The following is a 23,331-nucleotide window of genomic DNA, read 5'->3' on the forward strand; positions in this document are numbered from 1 at the left end:
AGGGCTGCTCTTAAAACAATGTTACCAGTTTGGAAAAAATACACATTTCTCTAATTATATAATATTTTGTGGAAACAGTTTGAAATTTCATGCTGGTAATAAAGCTTTAAGAAGATAAACGTAATATAGTGTATGTGCATGCTTTCAGATTGCAAGAACAGTGAATTGGGAAAGAATTTAGTAGATGAATGTAAGGCAAATTATCTATGGGAGAATTTTAGATTCCTGAGCCTGTCAATAACTCTATGAAGAAGCCATGAAGTGAGAAGTTAGAAAGACTTTCTCTTTAGTTAGGAATGTCTGGCAATGAGGCCATATCTGCTAGAGAGAGATGACATCATGAAAACTGTGACCAATCTTTCCCCTACTGAACCTAAGAAAACAAATTTTGGCACTGGGATCTATCTGGCTTTCTTTCATGCCAAGAGAAATCAAACATTGTTGTCCAGGGGAATTAACTGGGGCCTGTAGATACTGTATATGTTTACTAATTTTTATTCAGTATATTTTAATGAAGCAACTAAATGAGGCATAACTTGCTACAGATCTAATGAATATATTGCAAATTATTAAAATTTTTATATTATGTGGTCTTAAATATTATCTTAGAAGATCTGTAATCCACAGAGCCTTAGGAAAGGTTGTAACGCAAGTATTCTGAAAGGCAATTTATCAGTGTTTAGTTTGCGATAAAAATATACTAGTGATAACAAATTTTTTCCCTATAAAATATTTTTTTTTTACATTTTTGAAGTAGAACAACTTATTTGTTGTATTTTAACTCTTTATGCCTCTGGTCTCTGAAGAACCCATCTAAAACTATAAATCCCATTAAGGAGTCTTTGAAACTTAGGATAACTACCCTCTTACAAGACTAGTGAGCAGAACTGTACCACTCAGGTTATTTAACTACTAAAGATAGGTGTTCAGTATTTTAAACTTATTATAAAGTCCTGTATGACCTCAGATCATGTGGCTTTCCCGTGTGTCATTTACCTGTGTGTTGTTTACCTGCTTCATTGCATAGCAGTTTCAAGCAACATTTTGAAATAAAGTATTAACAATCTGCCTGGTGCTGAATGAAGTTCCCATCAGTTTTCTACACATTATTTTATTGCCATCATTATTAGTGCTTAGCAGAATGTACCTCTTAATAAACATTAGAATAAACTGCAAATTTAACAGGTTGTTCCAACTAGTGAAGAAGTTAGCTCAGACATTATTTTACATAGATTGAACAGATGAATAAATAAAGTCTACAAGGACTTCTGGAAATAGATATATAAAAACTGCCATTCCATAAAGTACTAAGAAAAGTAAATAAAAGTCGGGACCAAAATTATTTGGCTGCTGTAGACTAAAAAACAAAGAAACAAAAATAAAACAAACAAAAAACCAAAACCAAAACAACAAAACAAAATAAAACTGTTTGTAAACAACATCACAATAAAATTAAGAAAGAATATTGGTAAAGCAGTTTCTTCTCCCTTGTCAAAATCAGCATATAAATTCCAAATAAAGGTGCAGCCCTATTTAGTGCAATAGTGGAAGATACTCTGAGTGTACTGCCTAATAAGCAGACAGTATGTTATTTGAGTATCAAAGTTTTGACTGGTGTTAAGATGTAGTTTTACAACAATTAAATGTAAAAATCAAACTGGCATAGAAAGGAACAAGACTCAGGACATGAAAAAAGTCCCTGCTTTCTCTTCAGATTCACTTAGATTTTGTTTGCTCTTAAGTGGACATCCAGAAGAAAAGAGTGTCTTGCTTGCCATATACCAATGACAAAGTAGATGGAATCTCTGCTCTTTTTCCCTGTTGCGTTTCTAATGCCACAAGCCCTATCCAGGAGCTAATTAATTCTTCACCTAGCTTCCAAATTAGATGTGAGGTAAATTGTACCCACCAGAAAGATGAGATTAACACCTCCATACTTTCTGTTTTTGCAAAGGGCTGTGTGAGACTTGTTTTATTGTGATCACCTCAGAAATTTTAATGTGATGAACAGGTTGAAAAGATGGCTGATGGGAAAATACACAAAAGAGAGTCCAAGAGACAGACCTATCTGCTGCCAAACTCACCTGCTGAAATATCAATTTTAAAGAAAACATTCCACTGTTAAGTGAAAAGATGGGCTGCATGTAAGTGATATTGGAAGGTATGCTGATGCAAGTGGAGTAAAATTAAGCAATTGGTAAGAGTTTCTGAACAGGATCATAAGGAAATGTCCTACAAGAGTATTAACAACTTTGCATACAGTATAGAAATTGCATTAATACAACAGTCAAGGATATAAGAAACAACAGATATCTTAGCAAATCATTATGTGTTTTGTTTGTTTTTTTTTTTTTTTTTAACTGCCTGTGTCTTAACCACAGTGAATACAGTTAAAATTCACCACAATCAGATGAATTTGAAAACTTTCAATATTGGCAGAACTGATTTTTCATGTTGCTCTCATTTTCCAGTCAGACGTGTTTTGAAAAAGGCTAGTGGCAAGAACAGCTTCCTATAAACCTGCCACCTTGTTTCCCAGAAGTAAAGCTTTGCCAGTTTGTACCAAGAGTGGAAACTTCACTTTGCCTCTTTCCTATATTGGTTCTTAATTTCTTCAGAACAACAGAGAGCACACCTATGATTTCTCACATAAGTCCTAATATGACTTAATCTGATAATTCACATACGAAAGAATAAATCTATTTTGTCAGGTCCGTACATTTAATTTAAAAGGTAAATAGATATACTTCAGTTAAATCAGGGTTTTCCTTTTTCATTTTAGGCTTGGAGTTAGGAACTCTGATCCTTGGTACCAGGGACTTATTTCTAGGAACACCCATTGAGATGGCTTGTGGTTGTGCTCCATGACTTGATATACAGGGAAAAGAAAAGAAAAAAGAAAAAAAAGCCCAAACCAAACAAACAAACGCAAACAAACAAACAAACAGAAGTTGGAAGATCACACATTTATTTTCTTTTTCGTGGGTAAGCATCATTTAATTCAGAGAGGGAATTACAACTCAGGAAAAATCCTTCTCGCGGACGAACCTGCCTGTTAGTCTTATGCCGGGGAAACAAACTCCTTTCGACGTCCAGATTTTCTCAGTAATGAGAAAATGACTCACCATCAAACTTTCCCATTCCTGTCGGAAAAGTGAATGCAGTTCCCCGATGGCAATCACAGCGCGGTGAGCGCTTTAAACCTTCCACCCCAGAGACTCCCATCGCTCCCACACCCAAAACAAAAACAAATAAATAAATAAAAAAACAAACAAACAAAATTGCTAAAGCACAGCAGGGGATTTTCTGTGCCTGTTACCTTTCCCCTCAAGCTTCAGAGCTCTACAGAAAAGGCTCATTTCTGTACCACCACACATAGCTTCGGCCGCCGCTCAGGACCCGCCAGCAGCCAGCCGCTCCCGACCGGAGCAAAAGTTCCCGGCAAGTGCCGGCGCGAAGCCCCGCGGAGCCGCACCCCCTTCGCGACCGGACCTGAGCCGGGGGTGGAGGCGGCTGCGCCGCGGTTCCGCCCGCGGCCGCGGTGCCGGGCGGGCGGGACGGCGGCGATTGGCGGCGGCGCTGACAGCGGGCGGGGCCGCGCCGGCGGCACCGCCCGCCCCCCGCTATAAGCCTCTTTGCCGCTGTCTGCCCGGGTCTCACTCCCGCCCCGCGAGTCCCTGTGGCTGCACAGTGGAAATCCGCACCGGGGACCTGCTGAGGGTCGCCGGTGTCATGTGAAAGCGCACATGCTCTGCCTTCCACCCAGCCCTCCTCTCGCTTCTTCCCCCGCGTGTTTTTCCTGCTTTTTCTAACGCTTACTCCTTCCATTCCCCTCCGCTTGCTCCCCCACTTAGCCGTCCGCCGCCGCTTCGCGGCCCAGGCGACCCCCCCAGGGGCTCCGCGGCGGGAGGGCGCAGGGCGGCCGCCAGGGAGGAGGGTGCCCGGCGGCGGGCATCCCAAGGACCCGCACCCCGCGGAGCCGCCTCGGAGGTATGGTTTTCCCGGTGGACCACAGCTGCGGCGGCTGCCGGCTCCGCGGCTGCTGAGACGGGATTTTTCTGGTGCGGTTCCCGGGCTCCCAGCTTCATGACTGCACGGAGCGGGGAGCCAACACCATGCGAGGTAAGCGGGCCGGGGGGCGGCTCTTTCCTGGAAAACTGCGGGGGAAGGGGCCGGGGGAGAGGTTTCATGCCGGTGCAGAGGGTCCGGCACGGAGAAAGTTGATGAGGGACCACACTTGCTCGCTGGCGTGGATGCTCGCGGCGCACTTCCTTCATCGGCGGGGCGGCAAGGGTCAGCCCCAAGTGCTCCCCGCGGCAGGAGGACGGGGGACATCCCCGACGTACCTGTGAGAGAAAACCCAGTGTTTCCCTGGGCCGCAGCGGGCAGGGTGGGAGGGAAGGAGCAAGTGGTTGGCGGTGTCTGTGTCTTGAAGTCCCCACCCGCAACTGTCCACGGGGAGCACTCGCCCGAGGCAGGTGGCCCATACAGGAGGACCCGCCTGCCTCTTGGTCCGGAGTCGGTGCCAGCACGGGGAGGGACTCTTCCCTCCCCAGAAGTTGTTCCCAAGACTTTTTCACTGGCTTCTCCCTGTTCCCCAGCCGCCATGTCACTTAGGGAGCCCAAATCCCCGCGGGTTTCTAATGGGGGTGGGAAGGTTTGCGCTGACCATGGCCTCAGCTCTCTCCCGCGATCCCCCGAGCCAGCACACCCTGCGCAGCCCTATCACGAAGAGCACCCAGAACCTCCCCTAGGTTCTTACAGACCCCACACAGTGAAGGTCTCACAGGAAAGCACAGACCATTCCCACCGCCGCGACACCCCAAGGCTTGGAGAGCTTCCGGAGCGCCTGTGCTGAGGCTTCTGCTCGTGCTGGAGAGGGGCTGCGTGCTCTGGCTGGCACGGTGGACACCTAAGTGGGTGCGGAGGGGTGCTGGAGAGGTGTGAACTCGTTGTTTCCTCGTGTCTCAGGGCCAGACTGCTGGGCTGCGTTCCCGGGTCAGACGAGCACTGGTACCGGGACGAGAACAACCCTTGCCATCTCCGGACAGCCGCGGGGTTGCGGCACCTCCTCCGCATCCCACCTTCTACACTCTTTTTCCTCTCCCAGTTCTTCAGCCTGGTTGCTTACCGCACCCCGGCGTGGTAACGGGACAAAAAGCAATCTTTCCCAGGGTATAGGCACAGAGAAGGACTCAAGAGAAGTGGAACACGCTCGGGGTTAACAAGCTTGCAGGTTTCTTAGGTGTCTGGTTTGCTTTAATGAATGAGGACGGACACGCTGGAAACAACTTTTAGCTTGGGTTTCCTCCTGTGGGATAATCAGCTCCTGTAGCTGCGTGCGGTAACAGCGTTGACAAATGACGCGTGTGTTTAATTTTCCTTAAAGGACTGTAACTTTGACATTTGCGCAAAGAAAAAAAAAAAAAAAAAAAGCCTCTTTTCCCCTCTCCCACCGCTTCCGCGTCCTCCCCACTTCCCTCCCCTCCACCCCTCGTCCTCCCCCAGGTTTCTTAGAAGCCTGAGTGTTCGATTTGGAGCATCTGGCAAGAACTTTCTAGACAGTATTTGGCTTTCTTAAGAGAACAGCAAACGGAGGGGAAAAGCTCAATCCCATAAGGCGGTCCCTTTGGCAGCCCTGCTGCTCCCCGCCTCCGAGGAGCTCCTCCAGTGCGAGCAGAGACAATCAGTGTCTTGGGGGGTTATTTTCAAAACGTGCCCGTCAGTGCCCGCTGAGCAGGAGCCCCGTCTACCCTTTCGGGGGCAATTTTCTCTCCCCCACAAGCCGCAGCCCCTTGCCCCCCTTCTCCCCGCCTCGGGGGGGCCCGGGCTGGCGCATAGCGCAGGAGCCCCCCCCTTGGCAAGCGCGAAGAGAAACTTTGTTCCTCTCCTGACCCTTTCCTTGAATGCAAGGTCCAGGGTGGCCGAACGGCCCTGGGAAAGGAGAGAGAGGCTGATTTCTTTGCACACCTGCCGGCACCGCCTGCGGGGCTCTCCTCTGCAGCTGCCTCTGCCGTCTCTTGGTCTCTGCCATCACAGCTACTGTCCGTGAAGAGGTGCTGCTCTGCCCTGGAATGCAAGTTTTTATTTGCATTATATTTAGGCTTGCTCAACAGGAAATTTACTGGTGGCCGGGGGTAGAGGGAGGAGAAAAAGAACAAACAGGCAACATTCATCCTTGTGCAAAACTTATGTGCAAGAGGTTACCAAGTGCTTAACATGAGGTGCATGTATGTTGAGATAAAAGCAGCACTTGATACACACTCAAATGAAAGAGCATTGTACGCCAGTAGAGTATCTGCACATTGCACTTGTGGCTTTCCTAATAAAGGAAAAAAACCTTGTATCACAATTAACAAGATTGTGAGCTTGCATGAATTAATGCTTATAAGCAGCTGTAAGCTTTCTGCTGAATTTATACCTCTTTACTGTTGGGTTTGAAGGAAGCAGCTCTCTCTCTTGTACATGTGAGCTCTTCCCCCAGACTTTTATATTTGAACTGTGAAACTTCCAAACTGCAGTTTAGGCACTCAGCCTAATGGGTCTGGGATGTGTAGGTTACTTACCTGCTTCACATTGGAGACAGAGGCCAAAGAACTTCTGAAAATATCCAGCTTGTGTTACTGACTGCTGCATTCCAAAACACTGTGCAGTCACGGGTGCTGCTGATCAACCTATCCCATGGAAGCCCAGCAAGTTTTGGAGCACACCTCTTCTGTCATGCAGCTGCGCTGGCAATGTTCCATACAAAATAATAATTCTCTATACTTCAAATAATGGTTTAAATCCTCTTGAGAATATATAGCTGTGTTGATGTACACCAGCAGAACGATATGCTGGTAGGGAAGGCTGAGCACGGGTCCCTCTGACCTGGGACTAGAAGTTTTGGAAGTTGACTACTTTTACAGCTGTATTACAGAGGCAAATACAAGTATAAAAGAAGGAAATTTGTAATCAGTGGTCACCACAGTCTTCCTTTCACCTGTCCCACTCCTGACAATATCTTGTGAGGGGCTTGAGAACATAGAAAGTATACTTAAGTATGCTTCTTAGAAAAAGAACACTGAAAATGCACTAAAATTATTGTGCTGCTTAACTAAAAGAAATCAAGACTTTAATTAAAGAGAAATAAAAAACTTAAAACTTTAAAAAGCCAGTGAATTTTTTATATAACACACCTGATATGCAAACATAAAAATTTTATGAAGTGGAATAAAAGTAATGTCAAATCCCCTAATTTTGTTTTAGGCATGGACTATATCTACACGCACAAAACCCGAGTTTATGCTCACAAATTTTGCTTAATGAAACTGAAATTCAAACCATAATACAGAGTACCCCTTTTATTGAAAGAATAATAGTTAAAACTTCTAGCTGGGAATCTTACTGAAAAGCTTTATCTTTTAATGTTTTAAACAAAAGAAACTCCACAGGACCTTGAAACAAAGGTATTTGAACACGCTTTTCGTTGTAGTTTCTTTCTTGTTGGTGTCAGGACTAGCAAGGATACATATTATATAAAGTACATAGTTATTCTTTTTTCTTAGTATCACTGAAATATTTCTAAGCAATTAGGAAAGTGTGAAATAAACAGATCCTATCTGCAGTACTGATGACAGAGCTTATTAAGTAACATATGCAAGTAGTCTGGGTAACTAAGGAAGTTCTTAATTTACTAGATGAGTGCAGGGATTCTTCATATTCTTTATATAGGCAAAGGAAACTATTTCACACGTTATTCCAGGAAAAATACGTACTACTGAATCTGGAATATATAGCATTAATATCCTAAAATATCTCAGGGAATGCAGTGACTATTTAAAACATTATAATACTGAATTTGGCAGACGTAGGACCTTACCCCACCACAGCAAAACATCACAGTGTGATACATCCAGCTACTGCTTATTTGAATAATGTTACTTCACATCATTGAGACTTCTTGATATGTGATGGAACAGAAGTTTCTGGTGTTAGGGCTTTGCAGGTCAGATTTTAACCAATGTCAGTAAATGCTTAGAGAGTCAATAATAAACTATTACTGTATTGCAGAATAAAAAATACAAATATCTGTAGTTAATATAAAATGTTACTACTCTAGAATGAACAAAAATCTAACCTGAAGTATGAGAGCCTATTTGTAACTCTTCAGTGCTTTTACTTTGAATCGCACAAGATTTACATTCTAAAAGGAATCTTGTGTTTTTGTGTTATGCTAGTGTTGGAGGTAGGAGGAAAGGGCAGTGCACGATGCAAGTTCACTAACAGAAAACTATTTGTTTTAATATTATTAGAATTTTTACCATAGAAAAGATTTATTATTATTATTATTATTATTATTATTATTATTATTATTATTATTATTATTATTATTATTATTATTATTATTATTAAAGGAGAAAAATTGCCTTTTTAATTGATATAATTTTTGTGACCTGTATTATTACAGTCAATATAAAAACTCTGAAAATATCATGTATATTGGCTGGAATTAATTTCTCTTTGGTGGTGTGGAAAATGTCTTACATCCACTATTGGCCTTTTAAAAGTCAGTATAAAGTCAGTATAGTCACGGTTTCAAAATCCCTTAATTTGTATCTTGTGATTAAAAACTGTATCAACATTTCAGAAGAAAATATACCGAAAGAAAAAAAAAAGAAAAAAGAAAAAAAAGTATGTTCTGAGTAAAGTGAAAGACAGAATTCCTGTTTAAAATCTGCTGAGTAACAGAAAGTTATTGGGGTGCTCACACAGGTTTTGCTATCCATGATACTGACATGTACATAATAAAAAAAAATGGATGGGTGAAGAGTATCTTTAACTGGACTGTATGTTATTAAACAGTTCCAAGAGCCAGGGTCTAGTACAGAAAAATAAAATCAAAGGAGTGAAAGATTCCCAAGATATCCAGGAAATAATTTTCCTTTCCCTGTGGCAATGCAATGAACTCACAGAAAACAAGATCTGTTCTATAAAATTGAAGAATGTGTGCTTTATAACTGAAGACAAAAGACTCGCACAGGAGTAAATATTTACAGGAGTAAATATCGATTGGTATATATTGATTGAACTAACATCAGATGGATAAAAATAAACTTTACTAGTTCATGGGTATAATGGGTTATGTTAACTAGCCTTTTCATAATCCATATGCTGCCCTTTCAACCCACGACCCCTATCTGTTAAGCTCTTAATGAGGGAAACCACAGGTGTTATAACGGCATTTGGGATAAATTGGGCTATATATAGTAGTCATGTAAATAAATGATAGTAGTTACATAGGACAAAAGAGAAATAATTAAAAAGAAGGAAAAAAAGAAAAGAGGTAAAGAAACTTTTTGCATTACTGCACAATCATGAAGTACAAGTAATGCACTGGTGGTTATATATTGTTTTACACTTCTAAGATACTGTCCTAGATCACTTACTGTTGACTTGTTAAGTCAACTTCAACCAAAGAGTAAATTTTAAGAAACCCGATATATTTGAATTTAAAATCAGTTTCTTTAAAGAGCAGCTTTGAGCATTTAGCACAGTTGGGGCTTTCCATAATGACTTTCATAGATGTCAAAATGTTGTTCTTTGTGCTTTGTGTTTGTAAAGTTCCATAATGTTGTTCCTTCTGATTCTCTGTGCAGTCTGGGCAAAGTCTGCAGTGCAGCTTTGAGAATGCAACATCACGCAGTGTCACGGGGGGCGGCAGACAGAAGGTGCCTTTTGGATATTACTGTTTTCCTGTTTGTTTCTAATACTGTTTTCATGAGCATATTAAAAACTCTTACTATGAACAGGATTGAGACTAGAACACAGCTGTGATAGCCTGGCCCTTTTTTGGGTGAGCAACATTTACTCACTTGCACGGGCCTGTTGGCGAGACCTTTGTCCCTCTGGATCTTTGCAGTTTTCTAACTCTTTTTATAAAGAAGAAATGCTCTAGCTCTGTAGTTTAACTTTTTGAGACACATTCTACTGGAAATTTATGCAAACAGAATGACAGCTGTTTCTGCCTCTGCTACAAGTATACAGGCTAATTTAGTTTGACATAAATGTTGTTATTATGCTGTTAATGAATTACTTTGATGAATTGTCAATTACAATGCATCTACACATTTTTTGAAGGAAGATTGATGCTTTTATTACTGAAAAAATGCAATAAATATTAAAAAATATGTGTTTATTTGGATGTGGATCATGGACATTTTAAACCACATGTTCATTATAGAGTAAATGTCAAGTAATTATGCTCCCTTAAAAGATGAAATCATTTTAAAAGAGTTTTCCTGTGATCATGGGCCTTGTATGTGCAAATAGTTCACTTAGCTTTGATGGACTACTCACATAAATAAGGAAAGCTGAATTTAAAGTTGTTTGCTTTATGTCCCTTTGAAACCCAGTGACTTGGGATTGTGAGAAACATGAGTGATTACAACAGCTTACAGGGATGCAGTGTTGTAAGAAGCATGCCATATTTAAAAAATCTTGCCTTCAATAAAATCCTTTACCACTCCTAACTACTTGCTGCTTTTTAGTGCTTGAATGTTGCTATTAACTTGGCTGGAAATTAATATTGCCTGGGAAAATATGTTGGTAAATATGCTACTTGTTTTCTCAGGTAATACTGATGTATAAGTGTTCAAAACCATTGTTCTTCTGCCAGTTATCAATACCTTACTTATTGTTATGCTGTTTGCTGTGTTGCTCATGGTAAATAGTGGCCATATCAATTTCTGGGTAAAGATTAAGAAAATACGTACATTTGTAACATAATTAGGCCTGAATATGCTCCATGACTGTACTAATACATATTTAAGTGTCATTAAAAAAGTAGTATAATTCTAAAAAATATGATTATTATCAATCAGTCTTTAAAGCATTCTATCTGATTATAGGTGCTCTGAGGTAGTCTTACAGTTAACTGATTCCTTTTAGTTAGCCATGGTCACATAGGAGGCCTCCAGAACACAACAGAAGCATTTCACAAAATTATTTTAAGATTATATTAAGATTCTTATTTCTGCTTCATTAATCTACTGTAGCTATAATTGACTCTGTCCTTCAGATCAACTTTTCCTAACAAGACACACATTCCCAATGCATTTAAATTTTTTTCAAGCTCCGAAGCAATCCTTTTGACTAAAAATGTCTTCACTCTTACAATTAATATATATTTGGAGGTTTTTGAGAGAAGGTGTTCATGGATGCAAAAGAGCTAGATCAAAAGAATATGAAGAAGTTGTTAAATTGCATTTCAGTCTACTGTCAAAATAATGAGCTGTCAAGAGGGTAGCTTATGTTTTGGAGCAGGTTGCTGGTGGTCTCAGATGAAATTAGGGTTCTCCTAAAATAAACTTAAAATGTAAAAAGTGAAGACAAGTCTGTTTATAACTAAGCAACTCTTAATTACCATCCCCACTACAACAGGAGGTAAAATGTGATAGGCTTTATGTAATTTGATAATTTGGGGAAGTTAGATTGTTTAGTGTGCATTACAATTGAATGTGTACATTTGTTTGAAAGATTTTTTGAAGCTACACTGGAGTAGATGGCATGTTTCTGTTAGCTATCTATCAGGGTGAAACCTGGAGCAAACCATCTTCTAAAGGATTTACTGGAAATTAAAATCTTTTTTTGGAGGAGGGTAGCTTAGTGAATTTACTATATGTGAACTGTATAAAATGGATTTTAACAAATTTAAAGAGAGTGTTTTTGTGAAGTTGTCTAGAGATATTCATGTGTGTTGTCTCCTCTTTTCGTCTTGAAAAATATGCCTGTTTTTACTAGGTGATGTTAAACTGCTGCCAGTAATTGTTTTGATTTAAGAGACTACTGTGGGAGTGCTTTTTGCAAAGTGGAACACTACACTGCTAGCGCATTTTTCCTTCATCACTTGTACACTTCAACAGTGAAGCACCAATTTCACTTCTCAAAACAAGATGGAAAAATAAAAGTTAATGTTATATTTCAGGTTCTAAATAAGCAGTAAAACAGGTGCTCTGTTGTTTGGTTTTTTTCCCTGTTTCTCTGTCTGGAAGAAGACTGAAGCATCAAATAGGCTATAAAAAGCACTGTTTACTTCAATGCAAATTGTTTGGGGGATCTTGTACAATATTTGTACAATGAACTGTATTTAGTATTTAATTGGAATGAACTGAAAGAAAGGAGACATGATGCACAGGAACTGAGGCCAGATATTCAAATGTAATGGGAGCACAAATGTGAACAAATGCAGCACAGTCTAGTGGCACAGAGAAGCAATGGCACTAAAGAAGAAACGTATTAAGGAGGCACAGTGCCATTAGTTCTTCTTTGAGAAGAAAAAACATTTTTCTCTTGGAGAAAGTTTCACTGATGACCAAGCACAGATTATTTTAGCTTGTATAGGAATTTATAATAAAACTGTAATTTTATTTTAGTGAGTTTGTGAGCATTATTCAAGTACTGATTATTACTAGTATCTGTCAGTGAGGCAGACTTCTCCTTTTAATCACAAAAGCCATTACGTATAGAAATGTGATACAAGAAATATCAGCTTAATTTTTTTCCTAGTGTATGGAAACCTAGGATACATTTCATACTGCAGAATCAAAAATTTTAAATAATATAAATACATTACTAAAATAATGAGTATTAAATACTATGATCTACAGCCACATATAAGCAAAACAGATTTAATGTATTTGAATGGGATCCACTTTACTGAGGAATCACAATTGTTATTATATACTAGCTTCTTCTTAGCCATAGCCAATTCAAGAAAATTCAGGTTATATATCTCTAAAAGTATTAAGTAGGAGTAAGAAGAAGGATGAAGAAAAAAGCAAAAAGCCAACAATGTCGATAGGGGCAAAGTATGTTTGATTAACACCCATTGAGAGTAACTCACAGATTGTTCTTTTGCTTAAAGAATTTTAATATCATATTCCTCTACAATTTGCAAAGCACTTCTAAATGCTTATGGAAGTAAATGTCTAATTCTAAACTGGTCAAGAGTTAAGGCATTATTAGTGTGTCAGCTGTTGCAATATTAAAGAGGAAACCACAAAATATTTAGGAGCTACCATAATTTAGCAGTATTTTAAGTCATAATTAAATGTACTCTTAAAAAAAAAAAAAAAAAAAAAAAAAAAAAAGAAATGTAGAAAACTTTGATTTCTGGATAAACTGTTCATGTGTGTCAGTATTTCAAGCAAATATATATTACAGTATATTGCATCAGCTGAGTGAAATCTTTCTCCATAGCTGTGGCAGAGCCAAGCTTTATCTTTTCATTTTGAAATAGAATTCCTATTAGACTTGGATAGAATATTTTACTGTAAAACTAATTGTACAATATGGCTCATTGTTACTTTACAATCTACTGGTTTTCAGAAGATGGGTGAGCTAAAGAATACTAGCACTTTAAAAAATAAGTAGGGAGAGAAATTGCATGGCCCTTATTCATGTGCCTATGCAGAAGTTGCTGTCTTTATTTATCACTTATCATTTATCTGAGTTTGCCAAAATTTTACCATTTATTTTTTGTAAAAGAGCATTTACCAAGATGTTGTCTAAATCAGAAATTGCTACAAAGTCTGGTGGGAGTGCCATGAAGACACTAAATAACGTTTTGCAGCAAGTCATTTTCAGGTGTTAACAAAATTTAGGAGAAAAAGATTACGTGAGCTTCATCATAAAACTGAAGGAGAGATATATGCATTTTCAACTGGGAATTTAGTAAGGTGCAAGAGAAAACACGGAGGAAAAAAGGGTGCTGAATTCAGATAAACAACAAACTAAATATGAAGGGTGCTGTTTCAAAAGAGTGACATGGAAGAAGAAGGTGAAAATGTAAAGGGAAACAACATAATATAAAAAGGAAGAGAGAAGATGGAATTTTTTTTTGACATGAACAGCCCTGTACTAAAAAGTATGGAACATTTCAATTTACCCCCACTGAGGTGGTGTTAATCACAGTGGTCACAGTGTTAGAAAAGACAAAGAGAGAAGTGGAAGTAATAGAAAAATAGAAGTGAATTAAGGAAGAGCATGAATGTAAAATACAAATGTATTAATAGTGCTGTTTTCTATAATTAGATGTTGCATGTAGATGTATTGTAATGGGACATCAAACTATTTTGTATTCACTAAACAGTGTCATTAGGCATCCGCTGCCATTCATTTCACTACGTACATCCAGAGCTCTGATACTTGGGAGTGCTTCAAGTTGGAACATCACATATACAGTTATGCAAGCTGTCTGTACAAGCTTGGTATTCACTGCACTTCAGCCAAGTTAGTAATTTGCAAAATTAAAATGTCATTTGCAAAATACATCCAAACCTGATCTTTTTAAACTCTGGATTGAAACAAATTGGAGTTTTTCCTACCTTTCTGTTACTTTTCTGTCCTTCATTCTTTCTCTGTATTTTTTCCAGCCACTTTTGTTAAAAAGCAGTACACTCAGAAAAGTTTTAGACACTAAATTTCATTTATCTATTAGAAAATGCGTAATTGGTTCAGTAGACCATGCCTCATACATGCATATATTACAGGAAGGTACTTTGTTCTTTTCACCCTTTTGTTTCTTTTGGTTTATCTTTGGGATATGCTGTAGGGAAGAAATAAATAATTTGTTAAATCTTGGCCTGGCTACATCTCTCTCATGTACCCCTATTACATTTGTATTCTTGTAGCCTTGGAGATAGAAAAGGTGTTGGGAAATGAATCTCTGCTTCCCTAGTACTGCTTCAATGCCAGCACCTGCTCTTTCTCTTGCCTAGGAAAAGAATTTGCCTGTATCTTTGGATTGTTTGTGGTTTTTTGTTCTTCTGGGGGTTTCATTGTTTGGTTAGGTTTTGTTTGGTTGGGGTTTTTTTGTTTGCTAGTGTGTTGGGTTTTTTTTAAAGTGATCTATTATCTAGGCTTCACATAATTTATATAATAGGCTTTTGGAGACAGTAGAAATGTGTAGCAGCGAAGAGATAATTTCCTATCTGATTGCAGCAAAACATTTTTCTGTAAGATAGAAATAATGCCTTTAGGTCTCTTCTGCATGCTCTGCAGATAAACACGTAATGCTCTTACAATTCTCCCAATTTCTCCAAAACCAGGGTCATTTTAAAGTATGTAACTAACTTTTCTGTCTGTATCAGCTTCACAGAGCTTTTCACAGAACCAATCACAGAACTGCCCTTACCAAAAAGAAAAAGGAAATCTGAATTTTCGGAAAACTACTCTGGGATCGTAGGAGGTTCATTTACATGAATACTCTGCTTTCCCACCTCTCTCCTGCAGTTTTCTGTAAGTTCTAACCATAAAATAGGCAGGGAGCCAAGCTGTCATCCCTAAACATCTATTTCATCCTTTCTCAGGATCAGTCGAGCTAGAGGAGGGTATATGTCTCTGAGGAAAGTTTTTATGTTATTACTGAAATGTTTAGGAATGCATCAGATTTTGACCCGTTGTTAGCCTACATTATCTTTTGGGCAGAAATAAGCTACAGGATAAAATTTCAGGCAGACAAATTCCATTAAATATATATTATGATTTTTCATAATCCCAAAAATAACATTCTTGATACATGATTTACTGTGGAGCAAGTCAAAAGATAAACTTTTCATTTACTGTCAAGGGTAATATAAATTGCTTAGGAATTCATTTTCATTGGAGGGATAAGGCTGTTCCTGTGAAACTACTGACCACTGTCCATATGTTGACTGTTATGATATTTTAAGCAGTACAAAAACATTAAAATTTTACTTACTTCTCATTAATGTAACTGAAAAAAATTCATGTTGTATGTGTAGATATATTTTATATTTCATGAGGTAAGAGGTGATATGTTGATACATTTATGCATAGAGTGGTTGACCAATTGCTACGAAAAAAAATAATACTCTTTTCCCATTATATGGGCTTTCCAATAGGAGATATATTCCAAGAATACAAACTTACCTTACATTTCTATGATTTTTTGTAGTTTATAATGAAAAGAGACAAGTATAAATACACCATTTTCAAATCCTGTTTGGGTATTTTGCTCTTAGAGCTAACCAGTCATTCTAATGCATTGGTATTAGTTTTTATTGCAGTTGTATATTACCTTTCAGAGCTTTTTTGTGCTGTGTCAATTTAAATCCCCATTTCTGCTGGTTTTTAGTTACTCGTTGTTCTTACAGACTTCGTGATTCTTCATTTTATGAGATGCTTCTGTCACAAGTATACTTTAACTGGCAGACTCAATAAAAGAAGGCCATTGCATAGGTGTTAAGGATGAACCTGGAATATGATCCTGCCACTCTATTCATTAATCTCATTAGAAATTCTAGGCATGTTGAAGAAGTGTTTATAACTGTCCAGAATAATCTATAGTACACTGATGAATGCTTTTTTTTAATTGAAAGAAATAGTTTATCAAATATTCGTATTTATCAAATATTCTTTCCTTTAATAAAGGGGAAAAAAAAAGTGAATCTAAGTTATGTAATTTGTTTACTTTCTTCTTCTGCACGACTGTTTCTACATAATGTGAGAGATAATAGTTCTTTTGCAGATACAGCCAGCATTTTTATATGACAAGGAAAAGAATCAGGAAGCTTTTGTGCAATGAGATTTTGTTAAAGCAGCTAAATTAGAACTTCCTTAGGAGTTTTGTTTTCTAGTGCCTTCACAGGCACTATGTCCTTTCCTTGAAGAAGGTGCAGGATTGATTGTGCCCTGCAGGGAAGTAGGACCTGTTCCCAAAGGGGGTTTTGGCATGCAAATAGCTGTATGGGTGAGGTGGCTGATGTCAGGTTAATCCTGTTAGGTGCAGACCTACCAGCAGCTCCTGGTGCTGGGGCTGTCTCTCTCCCATGCCATTTCCCCATTGTGCCTCAACACTGACCTTGAAAGACCCTTTTCCTGTGGCCGGTATAACTTTGGCCTTGCTGCTGACAGCGCCAACGGGAGTGCCAATTAGTGCTATGTGGTGGGTTTTGTTTTCCCTTTTCATGAACAAAGTCCATTGAGTCCTGGATCGAGACCACCAACTTACTCCAGGAAGGTCACCAAATGCCGTGGTGTTTTTATTTTGCTCAGTCCCTACCCAGACTGGCATTGAACCTTCATCTGTAATCTTTACACAGTCTCCGTGTCTATCATTAATTTGAAATTGTTTCACTTGGCAGAAGAAATTGGTTTTTTTCTGAAGATGTGTTAATAAGGCATAGTATTATGTAAGAAGTATGTAAAATGCATTAAGTTGCTTCTTGAGGTTAGAAGCTGGATTTGAGTTTACTTTCACAAAGTTCACAAGTTTTATCAAAATTCTGAAGGATTTACCAGGCATACAGAAAGGGCAGGAATGACAGGAGTTCTAGAATTTTATATCAAATTAAGAGAATCTCATGTGTTACAATAACCTTTCAATCTAATATACAAACCTGAGAGTCTCTATTCCATTATGGGCTTCTCTTAAGTGATCTTTGGCCTTTTCTAGTTACTAGAGCCTTTTTTTTTTTTTTATTTCAGAAATATTTGATGATATTCAGACTTCTAAGGTTTCAGAGATGGAAAATTGAGCTGAAATGTTGAATTGTTTTTGAGCCTTGCAGGGAATCCAGGACTAAATCAGTTGTTCTGAAACATTATTCTGTAATTTTTTTATCTACCAGCAGAAAAGTTGTTCTACAGGAATCTTGATTTCTTGTTTTAAATATATATGGACAAGCTTTTCTTAATACCCAGTTGAAGTGGTAATAACTAGTCTCTGTTTAAAATTATAATGCCAGATTTCAAGTAACATACATATATATGTGGGTGTACACTTCACTTGCCAGCTGAATACGAACAGTCTTGATTTTATGGTTTTGTACTGTTTGTTTTTTTTTTAATATCTTAAGTTTTTAAAATTTTAATTCTTTTGTTTTCAGAAATGAACAAAAAATAAATAGTGTAGTTCAGGTTTTGTTTGGTTTTCTGCTTTTTTCCTTTTCCCTCCCAGTGAAAGCTGTGATTCCTTATAGTGAGACATTATAAATGTGTTTGCAGCTTTAAATCCTGTGGTGATAAAGCTGAAGTTGATGAAATATTAGAACTTTGTTGTTAGCAACAGTAGACAGAAAAGCACTGGTAGAGCAAAACTGCTTTGTTAAGTCATAATAAGACTACATGTTGGGCTGTGGATATATCCTCTTAAAACACCTGTCCTGATGCTGAAAAGAGTAAGTATTCTTATTTATCTTGAATGTATATATTGATAAAGAGGCTGTAGAAGGAGTCATGTAAATGGAACAACTTAGCAAGTTATGCCAAAAAAAAAGATTTTTATTCCAGTTCAATGAATTCAGCTGGCTACATTTCTGAGAAAGAGAGGAGGCTATAAGGAGGCGGGGGGAGCGTATGAGTGAGTGTGAGTGATTTTGTGAAGGCAGGGTAAAGAAATCTGTGTTAAAGATTAGAGAATTGGGGGAGGGAGACACCTTAGCCTCTCCTTTCAGTACATCTGCCTCCTGAGTACATTTACTTCCATCACAATGGGCTAGAAGAGATCTTTGTTTAGTGGTGCAGTGCCCCTGAGACCTAATTTAGCTCTTACAGCAAATTCAAAAAGAGACAGAGTGAGCAAGAGAGACCAGAACAAAGACATGAGGTTGCACCGCGAATATTGATATTTTTGGGTTGCTTCTGTAAATCCTTTAAAAGAAATTCACCTAGAAATGCTGACTGTGACTTTCTGCTAAAGGAGAGCTGAACTTTAGAGATGCATAGTTTAATTTTTCATCTGTGATAATGAGGAAATAGTATATATGTGTGTTGTAGGGAAGCAGTGGCTTTGTTACTTTAGAGCAAGTAAAAAGCTAATAAGTCAAGCAGAAATACTTTAAAAATTAATTTTGCTTCTGCTAATGCATTTATTTATTAAGTCACCCTGTTAAAAGCATGTATTGGAGTCTCAAAATTAATGTATTATGTCTTACTTCTTTGTTCAAATGACTTCTCTTTGTTTGAGAGATTGGAATGGTTTTGCTTTCTTCTAGCACGCATTTTTTCAATGCTCATCTTTGGCCCCCTTGATTTAGGGCCACCATAGTGGTTTTGGATATTTTTTTCCCTGTGTTTTACAAGCCTATATTATCATGATTAATGGAGTTGTATTGTTTTAAAACACATGATATAGTGCAATAATACATTACAATTCATTACATAAATGTAACCACATGAATCTTACTCAGTAGGACCCAATTTCATGCAGTCTTGACATCAGAGCTCTGCTTAGCCATTCTACAGACGTGCCCTGTGAGTATTGCTATTTCAAAAGTACAACCTGAAACAAATTCATACGTGGAAGGAGATTTCTTTGGACTAACATGGTACTCTACTCTGTTATCAACACACAAATATTTCTTTGACATCTAGAGTTATGGACAGATGCAGAAATAGTTTTTGGTTAAAACAAAAAATTTAATTAAAATAATTAAATTAATCACCTGTAGTTCATTTAACTCCAGGTTTTATTGGTACTCTTATGGCTGATCTAGTTGTCCTGCAAGTTCGTATTTTACTTCAATATTTCCTCCAAATAACATTTGATAATTGAAACATAGGGTTGTCAACAACATGTGGAAAGATGATTTGAGTCAGCTCAGCAGTATACATTTAAAAGTGAATACTTTTAAGGAAGTAATATTTATATTTTCTCTATCATCTAATTTTGAGGGGCTTCCCCTTCCTTCTCTGAAGAGGAGTCACCAGTAAATATCCCACTTCCACAAACTGGTGCCCAGAGAGGCAATCACTAGTTTATGTCACATTGCCTGGCACTTGTTGCTGCTGTTGCTAGGCAGCCCGATTTGCACCAGCCAATAGCACTGTGTAATTCCCCTCAGCAGCAGATTTCAATTAAAGGTCTGGACATATAAGTGGTTTCTTCATCTGGTCAGCTCCATTAGTGAAAGGAAAGGCTTTGGAAGCTGTGCTGCACAGCAGTCTGATTCCTTAAGTTTTTTTTCTAATTAATTCAGGCTGGGTGTCTTAGAAAAATATTTAAACAAATAGCTGAGCTGTTTCTGTTTTCTCTTGTATAAATCAATTTGGATGGGAAACTAGTGTCTGTCGTGGTGTTTGTTGCCTTCATTTTCCAAGCAGATTTTATCCCCTGTGTGGTGCACTGAGGAGCAACACTACTGAAGATGAACCAACAGAAAATCCCCTTTTAATCCACAGAGTGATTAGGAACCTCTCAAAAAGATCCTGTGCCAGTGTTCCCTTCTGTCAAAGAAGAGAGCATACAAGAAATTTGCAGAAACGTTTTGGGATTTACATGGAAATCCTATGCCTTAAGCAAAACATATCTGAGATCAAGCGAAAAAAAAAAAAAATCTGGGACCAACACATTGCCATCTTTGAAAAGGCTATTTTGGTATGTTGTGGACTTATCTGAGAACTCCAAAAATCTAGGAAAAGAAAATGTTTTGAGAATTACATCCTGGTATGTTGAGTCATGGCTGGAGAAAGAAATGCCAAAAGCAGATTTTGGTATTGTGTCACTTGTTAAAATTCAAGTTCATTCTGTTAACTTGGATTAAGGCAGAGGTTGAAAAAGCATTTTTATAGCTGTGTGGCTATCTTGCCTCACCACAATGTAAATTTTTGCTCATCATTTTTGTGGGAAGGAAAGGCAGAATTTAACCATTTCATTAACGTTTAAAAGTATTTTTCTTCTTATATATCTCAATACTGTCTTAACTTACATCATTCTAACAAAGGTGATGCAGCACTTGCTTATCAGAATTACTGTGATCACAGCTTTGCTGATGCTGCTCAAGTATTTGCGTCCAAATTCTGAAAGTAAATAGGACTAACTGATTATTTAGACCTTCCATGAGGGATCATTACTGAAGAAAGAAGCAGTAACAGCACAGAGCGTGACATTTGATAAGGTTTGTCCACAGCAACACAGTGAAATTTCTTGCAATTTTTATTCTGATCTCTGTTGCAGTCAAGCAAATCTATAGTTTCCTTTCATCCACCAAAGACTTACTGTAGAAATTGCTTGCAAAGTATTTGGGTTTTTATTATTATAAAAGTGTGCAGGAGCTTGCTTTCTGACCAAGTTCTGTCCAAATCCAAAATATTCTTCTGTGCTCTAGAAAGAGATGCCATGTTTCCATTTCTGGGTAGTGATTGATTCTTGAGCCATGTTGTTGGTTTTTTGAGGTCTCCTAGGACCTAAGTTCAGTTTTCCTGATGTTTGTTCCACCATTCCATTGTTTCCAGATGGTGGAGATGGTCTCTTGGACACCACCAGTCTGGATACTTAATTCATGAGTTCTCAGATCATCTCTATCAAGATCCTAATAACAGTTCATACTCAAAACTGGGGCTCCTTATAAAACTCCATATTGTGTTTTTGCTGTCTCATCTAATACCACTGTCCATCCACTAGGGGATTTCTCTGTCACCTCCTTGGTCTACCTGCATGGACTTGACATCTCCTGCTGGAGGTCAGTGTAGTTCAGTAGCACCAAGGGGACAGTATGGAGGGCTGTGGGGAAGAAGTAAAAATGTCTGTGAGTATCTGCATATAGGAGACAGTTAAAAATTTGAGCAGAGGCTTTTCCTCTGCTCAGGACACTGATTCAAGAGAGAGAAACCAGGACACTGATACAAGAGAGAGGAATTTTAGGATAATGTATGAACTTAAGACTCAACAAGGGCCAAGAAAGAGACAATTCTTCTGTGATGACTGTCAGATGGATACTGCTGGCTTGATTAGTGGCCTAGAGAAATGATTTTGGAGAGTGGAAATCCTCACATCAAGTCAGAGTTCTGCTTGCTATATCCTTGCCTAGATTTCAGTCATCTCTTGGGAAGACATTTCAGGCCACGACTCAAGTCTATCAGAATGATCTTCCTTGGGAAGCAGTGTTTAATTTTGAAGGAAGCCAGGTGTAGACAGGGTCCAGAAAAAACTGTAGCAAAAACCGAGGTGTTTCCCATGATTCTATATATGTAGTGCTATCAAATTAGTGTAGTGTAGTGCTACCTATGTAGTGCAAGCAGTCTGAAGCCTGCTCCTGGACAGGCTTAGGTAGGCTGAGGAAATTATGCATTCAGTTATGGCCCCCAAGTTTTTACCCAAAGGAAGCTAACAACCTCTGTTCTCATAGGACAGTGCAGATGTAGTTTAGAAATGGTTCATTACTTGGTCTTTTCATAACACCGCTTATGAGAAAAGTAGATTCTACATTGCAAAGTTTTAATTTTTTCCCTGAATATGTCAGTTATTTCACTTATTGCATGTTTAGCATTTTTGTCCTTTTGATTTCCTTAATTGCTACTGTTGTTAGTATTCTATATGATTTTTACATTTGTTCTGGTTTTTTTTCTACTTTTACTTGTGTCTTACACTAGTGTCTTCCTTTCATTGAAAGTTTCCACATTCTTCCCTATTTTTAGTTATGTTTTACTCTTCTCCAAATGTCAGCTTTTCTCACAGAGAATGGAAACTTGTCATAGTAGACCTTAAAAACTTTCACTAGTTGTAGCTTCTAATGATCAAGTTATGTTGTCTAAGCGTTTCAATTACTAAAGGTCATGGATGCAATTCAGAATTTCTAATAAGATTAAGTCTCTTCTTAATTTTTTCACCATTGAAATGCCTGCAAAATTATTCACTACCTCTCCTGAACAATGTTATAATCTTTGATAGGTTTACTGGGTTTATATTGCATCCATGAAGGTTAAATATGTTATAGAAACTACTTACTTCACTGTGAATGTCTTACTAATTTTAAAGCTAAGGTTGTGCACTAGTATTTTTCTGATGCCATAAGAACTTAGATTGTTATCCACCAAATCATTATAAATGAAATTTAGCACTTGTGATAGGTGCTTAAATACAAAACTGTGACTCTAAAAGCCTCTTATTAACTTTAGAATATTTAAGTTCTGTAAGCGCATTTGCTTATAACATTTAGATTTTCCAGAAACTCAACATTCCTACTTTCTACTGCCTTTTGTTTGCATCTCCCATCTGTACTCTCCAAGAGTGCAGAGACATTCCTCAGTCTGTGCTCTGAGGATCAAATCCATGAATGCACAAGGATATATCTAACAGAGCAGGATGTATACTGAACAGAAGTGGAACAGGATATGGCGGGGGCTTTTTATCCCTTAGGGCAGTGTTAGGAGTACTTCCACAGGACCTTGGTACCTGTGATGATGTCCCAGCTCAGAAGAGTACTGTAAGAACATTGCTTTGGTCAATTTGTAGCAAGAAGGGAGTGGAGATGCTGGTTTTCTTGCTTGTTGATGCTCCTCACAATACAAGATTCATTGGGTCAGAAAGAGGGCAAGCGTGATTCACTA

At 38.3% G+C, this 23,331-nt stretch overlaps 1 protein-coding gene across 1 annotated transcript in view; it reads left to right on the forward strand.

Annotated features, from left to right (window-relative positions):
• Window positions 1-3,673: 3,673 nt before the first annotated feature.
• RORB (RAR related orphan receptor B) overlaps window positions 3,674-23,331 on the forward strand; it is a 131,036-nt gene continuing 111,378 nt past the window's right edge. Inside the window, exon 1 of the mRNA XM_071730558.1 lies at window positions 3,674-4,122. Coding sequence (XP_071586659.1) covers window positions 4,116-4,122 — 7 coding nt within the window. The 5' untranslated portion in view covers window positions 3,674-4,115. The remainder of the gene's footprint in view (window positions 4,123-23,331) is intronic.

The sequence above is a fragment of the Heliangelus exortis genome, chromosome Z (genome assembly GCF_036169615.1).
Source record: "Heliangelus exortis chromosome Z, bHelExo1.hap1, whole genome shotgun sequence".
Classification (NCBI taxonomy): domain Eukaryota; kingdom Metazoa; phylum Chordata; class Aves; order Apodiformes; family Trochilidae; genus Heliangelus; species Heliangelus exortis.